We start from the raw sequence: 17,347 nt of genomic DNA, 5'->3' as shown, positions 1-17,347 counted from the left end.
ATGAGTCGCGTGCCGCGAGGCTTGTGTTGCATTGGTGCGGTGATGCGAGATCTCCCCATGGGAATTAACGGTAATTGAGCGTCTTTTTCATCTTCAGTGTCAGTGTCTGCGTGGCTGTTTTGTTGTAAGTCTTCAGCTGCTCCCTCTGAGGTGCCAAGTGGGTCTACGCATGCTGCGAACACAGGAGGCAGCGGTCGAGTTCGAAGCTGCCATGAGCACGTTATCGGGGAAGTAGAGGAATGCAGGGAAAATGCAGAAGTCATAGAACTTGCAACCTTAAGAGAATAAAGAAAAAATATTGCCAAAGTCAGAAACGTGCCCTTCTCCCTACAGTCACCTCCGAAACCCGTGCATAATTGCAGCCGCATCTGGAACAAGGTTGGCAGCCATAGGCCCGTTCCACCCATATTTGCCTAGCGGCAGATGCATGCCATCATGATCGGAACAGCCACCTTCTCATTTTAGAAAGTAGCGGCTACTCTATCGACGCAGCCGATTACAGGACTGGAATATGAGGGGGAAGAAAAGCTGGAGGCGGCGTTGTTAACTGGTCGGACCTCTTCTGAAGGGTAGGGTCATGGTTTCTTTTGCAATCATGGCAAAATACTCAAGGGTCGAAGGGAAAAAAGTGACTGTCGGAAGTTACTGGAACCTTGCGTACACCCCCCGCCCAGGGACAGTGTAGAAATGGAAGGAAAACACGAGTCAAGATGGCTTATAGCTGGAAGTCTGGGACGTTTTCCATACATAATAATATTCATTTCATGTTTTTCTTCATTGTTGCGCATGCACCGGTCTCCGATGCAAGGGCTGCGGCCGCGCGCCGCGCAGGGCCCTCTGTCAAGCTGGTTTTCGCTGCTTTCAGCTCCTGGTTGGCGATAGAAGCTAACTGTACCATTTTTGTATGGAGCTTTGTGAACCACTTTCATTCGTACTGACATTTCTACGGATTGGACACATTTTGGGTAGCTTGGCCTCCAGCTGGCTGTGGTCGCTGCCTTGTGGCGCCCCTGATCGCGGACAACCTAAAACCAAACTCCGCCGCGTTTTTTTGCCTTTGCTGCCGTATATTGAAGAACTTCAAGCAGTTCCGGCCTCTTGATATCTTATGTAACCCACAAAACCCGTCCGTTGATCTCAGTCGTAGGCGGCTGTGGTTCCATTATCGCCAACGGGAAACTCACACACTTCATCCCAATAACTCGAATCCAAGAATTTGTGAATTGTGCAGCCTTGACTTGAAGTGTTTGTACAGCAGCGGATTTGTTGTCTGGGGGCCGACTATTTCTCATTGTGCGGCAGTAGTTGCATGCGTCGTGTACAGGGAGCCTCATGTACATTAGAGTGCGATGTGTTGACAGCTGGCAGCCTTGCTAATGAAAATCGCCACAATGCTGCTGGTTACCTAGTGCGCATGGAAACTTGGGGACGAAGGTTTGGCAATACGTCTTCTTCAGCGCAATCTGTCGTGCCGGCTCTCTCCGGTGGAGCTGTTTTTCGGGCGCCCCATGGCATTCCTGCAAGTGCCTCTATCGCAGTTTTCACTTGGATTTGATCACCAGTTGGCATATTCTTCAAGTCTGCAGGCGAAACGAACTGAGGCGTTTTGTGCCTTGCATACTAAGCCTTTTTGAAGCAAACCGCTCTAGGGCGAGACAACGCATAATCGCACATTCGCGAGGTGGACGGACGCGGCCGGCAAACGCCTTGCCTGCAGCGCACAAAAGGAAATGGGGGCTTTCAACAGCTGCCTCTCAAACACGCTTCGATTGTGCTGCACGAAGAAGGTTCACCAGATCCGCGTCGCCGGTCCAGCTCAAGCAGGGAAAACGTCCATCATAAAATGGATGAAGTATAAGAGCTTCTTCAAGCTGGCTCCCACAGAAGGTACTTCGCTACTGTTTACTCCCTAATACTTTCGTGAACAGCAACTGTCATACAGAGCACTGGGCAGTTCTTTCGCCGTGCTTGTGCGAGTCATCTGCAGCGAAAAACCGATTGTTACTGGGATATGATAATCTGTCTGAGTACATTAATACGTCATGCTGATTTATTTAGCCACTTGTTCTGTTGCGATGCAGGACTGGAAGTAGACCGGATCGACTACCCAGATACTGCACTCGTTATGTGGGACACCAGACAGCATTTTGAAGACATGGTTCGTACTTCAGCTGTTTTCCGTTTCCCGTTGCAACTCAGAACTTTATGGAGGAATAAGAACGCAGAAGGACATGGCTGGCCTTTTAGAGCATCTGAAAATTATGCGAATTCCATATCAGAACAGCTTCATGCCAAGCGTATTTTGATTCATCGGTGCGTTTGCTGAAACGGTCAAGAAACTGCTTTTGTGGCCTCTTCTTTTCTCGAACTTCAGGTGCGACCACATCAGCTGGACATTCGCTGCATCATTTTCGTGGTGGACAGTGCAGATCCAGGCCGTCTTCGAGTTGGTAAGCCGATCCGTTTGCGCCTCGCAGCTCAGAACTCGTAGGTATACGCGTGAATGGGCAGTGGATACGCTTGCTTGCAGTGTTGAGCATTTCTCTCTTTTGAGGAGCTTTTGTCCTGCACAGCCAACCGCTCACTTGACCGCTTGCTGCGGGACTTGCCCAACGCAAATATTCTTCTCGTCTTCGCGACAAAGCAGGACAGGCCGGGTGCTCTATCGGTAGCGGAAATACAACATCAGTTACGGTTGCATCAGCTTGTGGACAAGGAATGGTGCGTCTCTCCCCCCTCCCCAAAACGCGAAACCCTACACGTAAAATATTATTTTCCTTCTGCACGAATACGTCTTTCATGTTCGCTCTGTTCTTCTCTTTCCTTACCTGCGTTCAGCGGAGTTTTTGCCTGCAGCGCCAAGACTGGCGAAGGCATAGAGGAGGGAATTTCATGGCTTATTAGGCAGCTGAAGCAGCAAGACGGTGCACCTTGTGCATGCGACGCCGATCAGTCAATTCCGTGCTTCTTGCAGCAACTGTCAGTTTGAGTTGAGCTCGCCCAACATTCCAAGGGGGGAATCGAGGAAGCAGGTAGCAGCTGAAGTACCGAAGGAGCGAAGACAGCGCTTTTCTCATCATTTCTTGGCCCAGGAGACATTCTTTCCGCTGTCTGCAAGCTTCCTGCAACTACGCAACGCGGCAAAGGCATCCCGTGTCGTTAGGTTTCTTTATTGTGAATGTGCGCACTGCAGTTTGCAGGCTTTGTCCAACGCTCATTTGGTGCCAGACCACATCTGGGCGACCATTTTCAGGAGCATCAGCCAGCAGCAGCTGCAAGAGTAAAATCAGTGGCTGCTGCGCCTAGAACTGCTTAGTCGTGCAGCTCTTTAAGCGGCTGCAGGCGAAACGCTGTTAGCTAGTAATGCTGAGCCTCTGCAATGTCCTGACGCGAGAGTTGTGGTGCTGCAGTTGAATTTATGCAGCCCACTGCACACGCACTCAAGCGCATGTATCTGCTCCTGCTTGTGTTTGGAGGGCGTCCTCTGCCTGCTTCCGTCTGGCTGCGGGGCAGCTTGTTGTTTACAGTTTATCACTAGCGGATATATCTTCCGTCCCTTGGCTTTTCTCCATCGTTGCACGTTTGGCATCCAGCCCGCAGTTCTTTGCTGCTGTATTTTACAACACCACCCACGGGGTACAACATTTGAGAAGAGGGAAGATGAACCAATGGTTGAGAGCGGTATCACCTCAACTTCTATAACACGACTACCTCTCAATGTTACTAGTGGTACTCGGCACAACTACTACTAGCGTACTTTCTCCTTACTACAGCACTATTGTGTCGTGGAGCCGATCTAGAATGCCCTTTTCAGTAGACTAGTGGTAGATATCTCACAGGCAAAGAAGGTGGTGCATTTATAGGCACAGTTCGTCTGGCGAACGAGCATGAGAAATTGCCGACAACTTAGTTTAGGCTTCTTCAACACTCAGAATGGCTACTGAAAAGAGAACAGCAGGGCTGGCGGCTAGGGCTTACAGTGCAGGGTTAAGGGAAGCGAAGCAGGGAGAAGCCAAGCAGAGCGACGAGCATGATAGAGGAAAAAGCTGCATGCGTTTGTTGCTATTGCATGCATACATTACCGTCAATAGGTATGCGCCAGAGTTGCAAGATAGAGGGGAAGGCGATTATATAGCAACGGTGGCCGGCGAGAAGCCGACGCTACCTAGGTGGGGCTCCCGAGAAGCACCCTACCGCGCAGCCATGGCTACACCTGTACAGTGCTTACCCCTACACGACCCAGAGTTCGTCCGCACTTCAGGGGCCCCAATCAAGAGCTGGCCGCCACGGAATTTCCGCTCGAAGGCGAATTTGGCGGAGCCTCTGCCACTGCAAGCGCAGGACGCAAACATCCAACGCCACGAAACGATGTTCCCGGCAGGCCTAAATCATAGAAGTGTAGCACTTCCTGGTCACCCGAATGCATACATGAAAAAGCTGCACATACCCATATGTAAATGTGTATATAATGAGTGCAACAGGGGCTGGCTGATTACAGCCATGCACATCCTGCAGCTGAGTATGGTCGCTCTCCAGTGGCACGATGGAATTAACTACTACCAAAACTTTTGTTACAGAGGGGAACCGGGGGGCGTGTGCTCAGTGCATGTACAAGCTGAAAGCGGCGATGGATTTGCTGTGTATGCGGGTGAGCAGAAAGGAGCAGGAATGCAGGGAGCCTCACAGCTTTTGTCGACAGCCCTGAAGACCCCCAAAGCCTGGCCAAGCAATCGGGAGGCGTTGGCAGCGTCCGCGGGGACAATAAGGGTATTGCTGCCTTCCGCCAGTCTGCCGAAGGCAGCGACATAATTCTCAGCAAGCTGCAAACTCAGCGCGTGCATTCCACCTGCAAGCAGGGGGTGAGGACACACGAATTGCGTGAATGCCTCCATAGAATGTCCATGCCTTGGGAAACGACGGGATTCGTGGCCACTATGGTCAAGAGAGAGTTTAGGCGAACAGAACAGATGCTGTTCTGCTCCCCTTCCCGCTACAGCACACCTACTTCAGTACACCAAAAAGGGAGAGGAAAGAAAACGAAGGAACACAAAAAAACGGGCCAGAAATGCACAATGGCCTGCACACCTGGAATGTTGGTTGTGTCGGCTATCTTTCGAACACTTTCTGCCGCCGCCGCTGCCCGCTGCCTTACGGCCTCTGCCTGCCCCTCAGCATTTAAAATTGTGGCTTCCTTCTGTCCCAATGCGATGTTCACAAGCCGTGCCCTCTCTCCTTCGCTGCGCAGCACTTCAGCCCTTTTCAGCCTCTCCGCCTCGGCCTATTTCAACCGATACAGCAGCACCAGCAGCAGCTACGGCTATGTCGTCGCAAGCAAGAATCGAATCGCCGAACCAAAGGCAACGAAAAAGACGCTAGCTTAAGCGGCAGAGGAACATTTTGACGGCGATTAGTACGAGGAATGCCAACACAGACACATATGTTCGTCCAAACGGCTAAAAGAGCCCAAACAACTATTGCTCTCGCGCGCCTCCGGAAATCAGTCAGAAGCTCCTTTGGGTTAAAGCGCGCACATACAGCAATTAGTCTGGAGGACCAACACACACTGGAAGCAAAAACAACTGAAACGCATAGAACATTCAGCGTGCATTTCCCTATGCGTGTAACTTCGAACAGCTCAAAAGTAGCAGACTATAGCCTGTAGTACTGCTGCAAAAGTATACCCAAGGATAGAGGCGGAAGCAAATGCAACACAGACAAGAAGCACGACAGAAAGGGGAGACAAGTATGCAGCAGAGGGCGTCACCAGACACAGCGGCGAAGCGATCGAACTGCGAGGATATGGAAGAAAAGCAAAGAGAAGACGATCGACAGAACAACGTAAAAGGCGGCAGAGAATTCAGTACCTGTCGCTCCATCGCACTTCTGATGTTCGTTGGCAGGAGAATGTCACGAATTTCATAACGGAGGCATGTCAAGCCCCACGGCCCTGCTGCTGTGTTTATCGCCTGAAAGGACAAAACCAAGAAAAACCAAGAAGATTGCGGCTTGCAGTGCTTCTTTTGCTTCCTCTCATGCACAAAGCGGCATGCCGCAAAATTGGCGCGAAATGGGTTCGAACATGAGTATGGAGAAAGCGGCCAGCCTTAAACAATACAAACAGCTAAATACGCCGGCATACGCCGATTTATATATATATATATATATATATATACAATAAGGGGGAAACTGAGTTACTTGGGTGAAACACATTGAACACAGTACCGTATCTCAGTGGAAGTGCGTATTATGTTAGAGTTCCGCACTTCTACAATTGTCTTGTTAAGGGCATTCCGCTCGAGGAATGTGCTGTCCAGAGTTAGCTTCCCCAGTTCGGATCGCATGGTTGTTTGGGCCAGCTGGGTGACAGCGAAAATGGGATTTTCAACTCCGTACGAAGCCTGAAACATAGAGCGAGTCGAAGTGCACGAATGTAGGCTTCAGGAATGAGGCGTGAATGGCTTCGTGAGCAGTATATTGCATTGCGTGTGTTTTTATAGATCGAAAGAGCACATTTTTCCTTGCTCCTCCGTAAGGGTGTCTGCAACACTGCGATTTCTTGTAAACCTTTGCAGTACACTACGAAATCAACTAGCGGACAATATGAGCCCTTTTATTCACCAAGGTCCTTTGTACGCGAAATAAACCTTCAAGAAGGGGGAAGGAATGGGAGAAGGCAAACCCCTTAACCCACTTTGTACGCATCTTTTATTTGCACGTATAGAACTCCGTCGATCTGCAAAGTGACCTGTACGTACATGCGAGAACTGAGCAAGTAATATGGAATAGCAATGAAGCAAGCACCTTCAGGTCTGCATTATTCAATGTGACACGCAAGCAACTGCTGCCAAAGTAATGCAGAGAAGACTGCAGTCTTGAGAAACTCTTGTCCAGCTATTGCTTATGTTCACTGTTTCACCCCACGCCTGGAAGCTCACATTGTCGCGCGTGATGGCTGTTTGATTGGGAATGGGCAAGGCCTCCTCTTTCAACGAGTGCACATACGCCAATCTGTCCACTAAAGGGATCAAGAAGTGGAGACCTGGGGTTAGCACCCGATGGAAGCGGCCAAATCTGCGGCGAAATACAACATGGAAGCAATAGAGCCATCCTAGCCATACCGCGGCATCATGGGAACGTTAAATGCCCTCTTGACAGACAACCATGCGATATAATGTTCAAGTTAAAAGACTAAGACGCAGAGCAAGCAAGAGCTTCTCCGCCACTCATGCTCCACTTCTTCCTGTCCTGCTATCTTTGCCTATTTCCTGGGGGGGAGTGTGAATGTCTGTTTGCCTGTGAATACATTTCGTTCAAGCTCTAACTGTACTGTTCATCAAAAACAGCCAATATGAGCAAAGGACACGGCTTGACAGATCGTGCTTGATCACACAGCCGGCTGCTTATTTGCTGCCTCTCCCGCTGACGCAGAGCGCGTACAAACAAGTAGGTTTCCCACCTCTCCACCACATAAGCCATCTGATGGGGTACTGAAACAAATCCAAGATGATTTCGTGCAAAAAATGAATCTGGCAATCGCCGGTTGTTGCCCGACGTGAAGCTGCGTGAACATGCACGCAGTGACATTGGAAGCTTCCTATGATGCGATGCAGTGCTCCCAAAAGACCCGTCACCTAGTCCTGTCCGTTGTGCCCCTCCCGGAGTACTTGAGAAAAAGTGCCTTTGGTTGTCGAGGACGCCAAGAGCGAAATGCGCTTCCGCAGCTCGACGGAGACCGCCGTTCCCATTTGAACCAGGACACACCAAGAGATGGTTTTTGGTGACGTGGGTCCGGCAAGTAGGCGCAGACAGCCACGCCCTTGCTAAATATGATGATAAACCAAGTGAGGATGCTGTGGAAGAAAGGGCTTCTCGTTCGAAGCCCTTGAGGCGAATCATTGCCCTCCTCCGCTGTGAATTTTCGCAGTTTTGCTACAAAACGCTCGCTACAGCCTTGGCCTTGCCGTTGCCAAGCGTGTATAGACTGCAAAAATTTAAGACATAGAGGGCAGGGAAGGCGATAATATTTCTCTCGCCACACCACTGCACACGGGGCTCGCAGGGGGGTCCCGCATCGAGAGATGAGCTCGCTTCCACCAGGCATACACAGAAGAATAAAAAACAACAAATGAATGGTTTCCCCTTAATTCTGTTTCCGCTAAATATATAGATGTCCTAAACTGGGAGGCGTCTCTCGATTCATTCACATTCCATCCAGCTGTGTGGGGCCCCAGCCGAGATGGGTAACGTAAGGTCTTACAGGCGGCGGCTTCCAACGCAGCTTAACGTATTGCCATGTTTCTAAGCGAGTGATAGTTATTTACCCATTGACATGGAGGCAGAGGAAGGCAATATTGGCTGTCTCCGGAACAATTCAAAGGACCCTCAATCGAATAAAAGCTTCACAATATTGCCGCATATCGCCACGCAGGTAGAAATTTCACAGCTGGGAGGTACCTGAGGAGAACAAGGTACTCCCTTTCAGTGTAGTGGACTTCGTCAGCCGTTCACTTCCTAGCACCTGCGACAGCCTCTCCTCGTTTTATTTGACTACTATTTAATTTCCCCTCTCCTCTGCGCGCGAACGAGTAGGCTTCAAACTCCATATCAAAGATAAATGTGAATCTCTTGAAGGGGACGCGTTCATCATGATCTAGCTGGAACTGGTATTTGCGCTACGAACGGTTTTGCCATTGTTGGAGTCTTTAGGAAACTCTTCATCCGGTGTGTCAGAAGTTGACAATCGGTTAAATTGACCTAGCGTCTGCAACATAAGTAATCTCCAGAATATTTCCTACTTCCCACCAGCCTGCGTAGATCCCCCGGCAATCCAGATGCTAGTGGTCTCTTTCCCCCAGACGGCATTAGTAACAGGCGATTATTCATTGCTTTTTCGAGCTGGTAGCTTGCTGAGAGAGCATCAATCCAACTACTGGATCATTGGCAGCAGTTGATAGGAAGACGAGCCTGTAGAAGTAAGCGAGAACGAGTACTTCAAAAAATGCGACGTACCGGATGGGGCCTATGGCAGTTTCCTCCTTACTCTCTATCCAAATAAGTTTCTTACATTTCTTCACTAAATCCATCTGGGGGGGAGAAGTGTGCGCTCCACTGGGTCATCTACGGCATCCCTCGGATTGCGTTGTGGTGAACTGCCCAACATAGAAGTCCCGTACTACCACGATATAACGCAGTCCTTAAACTCCCATTGACATTAATATTCTCGTGGACTGTGGTGTCGTATGCTCCATCGGCGGAGTATAGCCACCGACACTGGATATTGCACCGGCGAGTACGCGGGTAGGTTGCAGCTCCTCGCCGTTGGTTGATATCTGACACACATCGCAGCCTGTATCAAGAAGCGCTAGCAGCTCCTGACCATTAAGACAAACATCGATATGCACGGGATTCAGTTGAGGCTGATCTGCAGCTGCGGCTCTCACCTCTTTCGGGCAACGGCGTTTCCCTGATAGCTCCGTTTCCTTCCTTAGCAGCAGTGCTCGAAGAACTGCTTCTCCAGGTGTTCTGGCTTTTTCATATTTACGGGTTTTTTATGCTTCACATAATTCATACGAAGTGCTTGACTTTGTTTATTCCACAAGAAGCGGCACCGCCTTTCAATGCGTCCGCACGGATTTCTCAGTGGCGAACTCCCCGGCTGCTGTCGGCTACCACTTTTTATCTTTTTCTGGGTGCGCATGCACAACCCCAATTTATCTAGGCACAATATGCCCGTCGCCGCCATCGCGCTCTCTTCTTCCTCAACTAAGGAGGTGGATGTGGAATATTTCCTATCTTTGATGCATCAGTATTCCATCTTCTCAGAGGAGTCAACCCTTCCGGTCCGGTTCCCAGTTACTTGCATGTGGGGGGCAGACCTGCTTTGAAAAATTGACTACAGAAGATTTTTTGTTCACAAAGGGCTGATACCTTACTGTCTAGGGCTTTACCGGTCAATTATTCAGGCATTCTCAGTTCTGCCTTAGGCTGTTCCGTTGGATCCTTGGAAATTAACCTACATCGCAGCAAGTTGGCAGGCCTTCACAGTCCCGATGCACTCCGGAGAAGTGGCACTCTTGTTAAGATATCCCGTGATCGTGCCTCCTTTGAATATCGAGGTTCCCACTAGCAACTGTAGCTCTCCGGAAGAATATTGGAGACGGAAATACAACTATAGAGAAGAACTCTTCGTGGTGCCCGTCCTATCAGGACGGTGGGGAAAGGCGGCGGAATTCTTCATGAATTGTTCTCGCCGTGAAGATATTTTCCGCTGGATGGGATACTGAGTTTGTGCCAAGAGGATGGCGCCCGCAGTCGTTGGCTACCTACCTACCAGAGGGCATACCCTGGTCAAGCTTTATTATCCAAGGAGAGAAAGGGCTGACATTTGGATTGAGCTTCTGGGTACAGTATGTAGAAGTTCTCTTTGTATTGTTCGAGTGCCTCCTGTACCAGGCGCTGCTATGCACTAGGCTACCCCGCTGTGAAGGTGCGGTTCGATACTCGTTGCTGTCTTGATGAATCATGCAGCCCAACCAGTCAGAAGAATTAAGCTGAGCTTTTCTAAAGGGCATATGAGCTACTGTCCGGTTTCCAGACATTCTGGGTACAGCGGCCCAGCCTGGGACTGGATTGGAGAAGGCCACCTCACAACATTTGCAAAACATCTCTTTGGAACTAATGCTCACAGACACCTTCACATCCAAGCACAACAAAACCCCGTTTGTTGTCCGCACTGACGCTGTAGAGAATTGTTGTACTGCTGCATTCGTGCAGGCTGCCTAATAGGGCCAAGTCAGCGTTCGTGCACAAGGAGACTCTGTAATACTATTGGTGAACGCATGCTTGGTTCTTCGAAGGCATCCTGCACGGCAGAAGGGAAAAAGCAATTTCGGACAAACCATGCTTCACAAGTGTTAAGCACTTACTTGGGACTCTGTCTCCACAGCTAGGAGATTTGCGCATCAGAGAGATCACGGCCTGTTGTGCTGCATGCACAGCGCGTGCCGAGAGTTGTTCCACAACTTGTCCCGCCGTAGCCAACCTGCAAATAAGTAAAAATATATAAACAAACTTTATAGAGGCATTGATAAAGAATCGTTACGCTTGCGGACACGGACCTCTGATGGACAAAGCATCATTGGGCGTGGTTTCGGCTGCCCTGTGGCAAGGCACAAATCACTCCAAATTCCAGGCTACACTACATTCCAATCCTGTGTAAGCTGTCAGCTGTGAAAGTGTGCTTAAGTAATAATAAAGAATGCGTCGCTTCGTTTCACTTTTAGTTGCCAACCTGGCTGTTATTTCGGTGGCGAGCACAGCTCTGGAACCAGTGGACCCTTTGCCTCCAAGCTCCGACGTCATGCTACAGCAGACCGAGGCCCTTTCGGATGAATACAAAATATCATCTGAGAGCAAGCCGAACTACACGAGAAGGGCTGTCGTCGGCTTCTCCCTCATAGCATTCTCAGCTGCCGTGGTGTATGGACTTTTCCTCTGCATCCAAGCGTTGAGATCCAAGAAAACGTCAGGAGGCGCAAGTGGTTCTGTAAGTCTTGAGATGCAGATTGAACATCTCTTTACACTGCAAAATCTGTTTCCGGCTCTGCCCAATTTCGACGTTGCAGGTAAGGGATAATTCATTGCACGAAAATGTAGTAGTTGAAGTAGTAGTTGCTAGTTTACAAAAAGATTATTTGGTGGAAACAGTTGGTGAGTACAGTACTTCTTTCCCAAGCCTTTACCAAACCTCGAATCAAGGATGGTTTGCAAAAGCCATATGAGTCTGGCGTCCAATACACGCTTTCCTCTATTCGCCCCCGTTGGCTATTTTGTCTGTTTACTGGATGCTCCCGCGCTGCTGAAAGAGAAGAAGTATGCGACAGCTGTGACCAACATGTGTCGTGAAGGCTCGTAGCAGATTTACTCAAGAGAGTGGTGAGTATTCACGCTGCAATGACTTTTGTACGCTTATTGTGGGGTTCGGTACGTACGAGTGCAGTCGGCGCTCGTAACTGCTGTGGGGTTGACGCTCTCCATGCACCACGCTGAATTCCTTAGCAATGCTTCGATGGCACGTATCAAGCTGCACATGGTTCCTGGTCGCGGCGAAACAATACTGGTAGAGGGGAGGCCTACGATGGATATATTGATTGTTACCCGCAGTTGAGTACACTGTTCATACTGGGTAGTTGCATGCTTTGGCACAGGCTCTGAAGTCCATCTGTCAGTTCCTTGCTTCCCTGCCTTTGAACTGCAGTGGCAGGTGGCGGTATTCGACAGCAAGTTTGCATGATACCCATAGCCATACCATAGGCAACTCACGTCTTTACAGTGCTGTGAAGAATGGTTGGACCCGCATTATGATGGAGGCCTAGATTGTTACTGCAGTTGAATACACAGTGGTGTTCGCTGTATTGTACTGAACATCATCAAATCCGGGAAGTCTATCTCAGTCTTACACCTTAGTTGGTCATTTCCCGTTCGAACCAGGGAGCCGTGCTGCACAGCAAAAAATAGCAGTGAAGCATAGAAAGTCGTAGGGGTTCGCCATCCTAGCACTGGGGTGTGTGCACATACGGCCTGGTGCATATGAGCGCGTTGTGTAATTCCTTCATAGTTGAACTGACTGGGCAACGATTCGCTTGTTGCATTTTAATGCGCATTGTGCATGGGGCTTGGAGCTGACCGCGTTGCAGACGCTGGGTCCGTGCACAGGTGCGATCGGTGCTGTACAGTGAGGAACGCACTGTATTGTGGGTATGGTGCATGCTAACAAGGAATCGAGAAGAAATACCCGTTACTCGATGGTTCATTCATTCGCGGCATTATGGACCTGGGCAGGTACATATGCTGGTCTTATGGTCGTTGATGAGTCAGCATCGACAGGACTGGCCTTTATGAGGCGCAGGTCCTTTGTAATAATGTATTTATCGCTTTGTGCCTTGGCCTTTTTTTAACAATCACAATGCTTGTTGGTGAAGGTGTTGTGGCGGGTGGCCTACGAATTCCTCTGCAGCCACAAAGTAAACAACAACGGTTGTTTTACAATTGTGCTTTAGTCTTTGCCAAACCCTGCAGCTATTTCTCTCGTATTTACGATTCCATGATGGACATTGTCTACTTGCGTGCCACGAACAGGCATGGCATGTGGAGTGGTAACAGTTTACGCAGAGCGACAATGAAGTGCAAATAGTTGGCGGGTTGAATTTCTAGGTCTTCTGCTTTCCTCTCCCGAAAGTAGTAGTAAGTTGTATACGCAGCGAACTTGGACAGTTTAGTACACCCCCCCCAAACATGAAAAAGATTGTTCTTTGTACACAAGCGTGGTATCAGCAAGTTTCTGGGTGCACATTGGCGTTTACAAGAGCGTGGACTGCAGCTTGGTGGCAAAAAGGGGCCCGGTGAACGGCGTTGTGGTGGCTTTAGACTCCACATGAAAGCGTTTCTACGCCAGTGGTGTCTAGGTTGGAGCGTTGGTGAACTGGCACTGCTCCCTAACGCAAAATGATGTGTTGAGCGTTATCTTCGCGCCTCTGACCATGATGCCGCGCTGCAGTGCAGCAAAGATTGTACACGCATATCGAGCATTGCTTGTGTCCGCTGTCCTTTGTCGAAGTGTTAGGCAGGGCAACCCACATAAAAAGCAAACTGCGTTTTATCATCGTGTTCGTATATCCCTCTGTGCAAGTGTCTCACGCTTACCGGGAAGCTTTTGCGGGCTCAAAGCGCTTCAGGCAACTTGGCTGTCTGAAGAAGGTTCATTGGCGTTTTCATCGAAATTCGCAAAACTTCAGTTACGTGGGACAGCGTACCGTCTCGGCGCGCTTGATTTTTAGGCATTATGCCCACTAGTGTGGAGTCTACTTCTAGCTGCCGATATTGAAGGCATTGGCGCATCGCTGCAGCTAACGCATAACTCTAGAATAGAATGCAGACATCAGTGCCAGCGGAAACTGTTAAGGACTAACCGTAACAGCCAGCATTGCCGATTCCGAACAGCGCTTTAGACGATTTCGCTCGAACGCCACTGAATTTACGGTTCAGAGAAAGGCGCATGCGTGTTGCGTGCTGAGTGGACTACGCAGTGTGCAGAGCTCCGTTGACTTCTGTGGATTGTTTGTGCCTTAGATTCTCTACCCTTTGACGCAAAATCTACATGGGTTCGTCGGAGCTTTTGTGCCTCTCCAACGTTTAAGTTGAGAGACCGCTAACGCTGCGTGCCTGTCTAGCGCTGCCTAGCTGGCCACAAGATCGTTGTGCAGACGCACCGCCGGAATACTTTTTGTTTGCATAGCCCCCCTTCAGCTCAACGAAGGTATTTTGAAGCACCTTCAGTCACATATTTTTACTCGTGAAAGACATATGTTCCAGCTTTTTTCAGGTGAGGGCTATGGCCATTTGGCAGGCGCGTTGGTGCAGCGATGTGTGACTAAATGTACTGTCAAATATCCACTGTTAGGTCCAGCATTTGTGCATTGTCTGGGTAGGGTGCGTGGAGAGGATGGAGGATAGTGAGGGTCAGCTTTGCCAAAGCATTCCAGTAGATAGTATACGGCAGGCTTTTGCATCAGATATTTGCCACAAACATGTAGCACACCGCAGAACTGGTCGAGATGCATATTTTTGCGGTGCCTTAATAGGGCTGACATCCAAATATTTGCAAGGGTATCTTGGTGAGGCATATGCGGAGCTAAACCAGGAGGATTATGCCATTAAGGGAGAAAGGAGAGAAATGAACCTCCCGGTGGGTTGCGGCGGTTTATTGAAATATGTGCAAGCTAAAGCCGTTGCACGAGTCGTATGGACGTTAACTAAAGCTTTGACGCTGCAGGGAGGTGGCGACATACTCCCGAGTTTAACCCGGCTCGTTTGCAGTATCCGGCAGCTGAAGTGAGACGATTGGGCTCACCGCAGCCCTTTCCTAGCAAGGCAAAGTGCGACTGTGCAGTGCTGAGCAAGCAACGCATATGAGCAGTTGCAATATCTTCAGCTGCCGAAAACCGTTTGTGCCAGGCACATGCAGCCTACCCTGTTCAGGGAGTGTAAATTTGTGGCTGACATCTGTTTGGAAAGCCTTCTTTTTATGTCGCTATTCTATAGGAGTGATATGCTGTACAACCCAGAAAAAAGCAACATGTACGTTTCTTGTTTCTGCGTACGGCATCTTGTTGGTGCTGACGAGCGGAGAATAACATTTAAAACACGGAGGCGAGGCGAGCATCGAGCTCCAGCACCTAGGTTTATCGGACACAGAAGGGCGTCAGCAACTCTGGTAGTGCAATTGGATAAGTTCTCCATGAGACTTTGGACGCCACGCACAGCCTGTCGAGCTGCCATCCTCATGGAGAACAGTACTTGCTGTATGGGAGATATCAGCAGCATAGTTTGCCCCTCAGCTGCACGTTGCATTCGAATCATCACATTGTTAAGAAAATTTCCCACCAACTTCTGGACTGTGCGTTGGTTAGCGAGCAGGTGCGCGCAGCGCAGAGATTTGATACTGCAATATTGGTGGGGGTGCCCTTCCAACGGAAGCAGAAGCGCAAAATCAGATTCGATGGCTGAGTTGGTATCTGAGCTGTGTTAAAGCTTTGCCCGCATGGAGATCGGTTTGCCTTTTACGCATATAGTTTATTCACTCGTTGTCCGGGCGCGGATGCGTTCACCATTCAGGAAGTGCGTTAGTTATGGGAAACACACTAATCTGAGGAGGTTACGCATGCCGAACTGCGCATGCAGATATTTACCACAGCAGCACACATTCATTTTGAGAGCCGCAGGAAATGAGTATTTTTCTTTGGGCCACTGCTGATGTGAGTGGATTGGAACGGGGAGAACATGGCGGACATAGTGAGCTGCACCAGACTGATAACCTTTAGGAATGCCGTTTACCACATATGCCGTTTTTAGCCCTGAGCACTGCTGGATGGGAGTCCGGTTGGTCTACACGTGTAGTGCCGGGCCCTCATTGGAGAAGTTGTCGACAGGCTGTTGGGTTGGTGGTGTTATGCAGAGTAACCGATAGATGCGGAACATACGGTGGTGGAGATCTTACATCGCACTGACAGGTGCTTGTGTGTGTGTCATTTGGCGTTGCCGGGTCCTCATTGGAGAAGTTGTCAGCAGGCCGTTGGGTTGGAGGTGTTATGCAGAGTATGGCTTCCTGCACCTTCTATGCCGTCACGCCTAGAATGTAGCGTGACTGTCCACCTTGTGTGTGTGTCATTTGGCGTTTGCGAGCGAGCGGTTAGGTGTACATGGAATTTGGAAAAAGCGTGGAGTGCGCAATGATAGTTTTCGTAGCTCAAAGGGTCGAGCAACATCGACGGATATACAGGAAGTAGGAGGACACAGGCGTGGGCAGCCCTGCACTGCCGGGCCCTCATTGGCGAAGTTGTCGACAGGCTGTCTGGCGAGATGTGCGTTGCAGAATGACTGGCAAACGTGGAAAATACGGCCGTGCGGATCTTACATCGCACTGACAGGTGCTTGTGTGTGTGCCATTTGGCGTTTGCGAGCAAGCAGTTAGGTGTACATGGAATTTGGAAAAAGCGTGGAGTGCGCGATGATAGTTTTGGTAGGGCAAAGGGTCGAGCAACATCGACGGATATACAGCAAGTATGCGGACACAGGCGTGCCGGGCTGTCATTGGAGAAGTCGTCGACAGACGGCCCAGGAGTAACCTCTTTGCCGGGTCCTCATTCCGGGCCTCATTCGAGAAGTTGTCGCCAGTTGGTCTGCACGTTTGGTGCCGGGTCCTCATTGGAGAAGTTGTCGACAGGCCGTTGGGTTGGAGGTGTTATGCAGAGTAACCGATAGATGCAGAAGATACGGCCGTGCGGATCTTACATCTCACTGACAGGTGCTTGTGCGTGTGTCATTTGGCGTTTGCGAACAAGCCGTTAGGTGTATATGGAATTTGGAGAAAGCGTGAAGTGCGCGATGATAGTTTTGGTAGTGCAAAGGGTCGAGGAACATCGACGGATATATGGTCTGCACGTTTAGTGCCGGGCCCGCATTGGAGAAGTTGTCGACAAGCCGTTGGGTTGTAGGCGGTATGCAGAGTAACCGATAGTCGCGGGAGATACGGCCGTGCGGATCTTACATCGCACTGACAGGTGCTTGTGACACACAGTAAACCGCAAACGCTCGTTCGCCAATCCACATGTACCTTAAACCCGTTTCGCAGGAGTGCGCGATGATAGTTTTGGTAGCGCAAAGGGTCGAGAAACATCGGCGGATATACAGGAAGTAGGTGGACACACGCTTGGGCAGCTTGGCACCGCTAAAGCAACTACAGCTTGCATTTGCCGTTTTGCCTTGTGTTGTCTGGGCTGTGGAAGGGTAA

General features: G+C 49.9%; 2 protein-coding genes across 2 annotated transcripts; one reads left to right on the top strand and one right to left on the bottom strand.

Annotated features, from left to right (window-relative positions):
• Positions 1–1,730: 1,730 nt before the first annotated feature.
• EAH_00014930 (ADP-ribosylation factor-like protein 1, putative) lies at positions 1,731–3,284 on the top strand (the record flags this gene model as incomplete). Its single annotated transcript, XM_013391221.1, has 6 exons — positions 1,731–1,887; positions 2,082–2,158; positions 2,375–2,450; positions 2,574–2,721; positions 2,839–2,979; positions 3,194–3,284. 6 exons carry the CDS (start codon positions 1,731–1,733, stop codon positions 3,282–3,284), a joined length of 690 nt encoding a protein of 229 aa, XP_013246675.1.
• A 986-nt stretch (positions 3,285–4,270) lies between these two features.
• On the bottom strand, positions 4,271–6,341 carry EAH_00014920 (SPFH domain / Band 7 family domain-containing protein, putative; the record flags this gene model as incomplete). The annotated part of the gene is made up of 5 exons (XM_013391220.1): positions 4,271–4,329; positions 4,685–4,846; positions 5,086–5,278; positions 5,865–5,966; positions 6,264–6,341. 5 exons carry the CDS (start codon positions 6,339–6,341, stop codon positions 4,271–4,273), a joined length of 594 nt encoding a protein of 197 aa, XP_013246674.1.
• Positions 6,342–17,347: the final 11,006 nt, after the last annotated feature.

Source organism: Eimeria acervulina, genomic scaffold, assembly GCF_000499425.1.
Source record: "Eimeria acervulina Houghton genomic scaffold, Eah_scaff89, whole genome shotgun sequence".
Classification (NCBI taxonomy): domain Eukaryota; phylum Apicomplexa; class Conoidasida; order Eucoccidiorida; family Eimeriidae; genus Eimeria; species Eimeria acervulina.
Note: the sequence above shows the minus strand (reverse complement) of the source record. Positions and strands in the feature narration are given on the sequence as shown.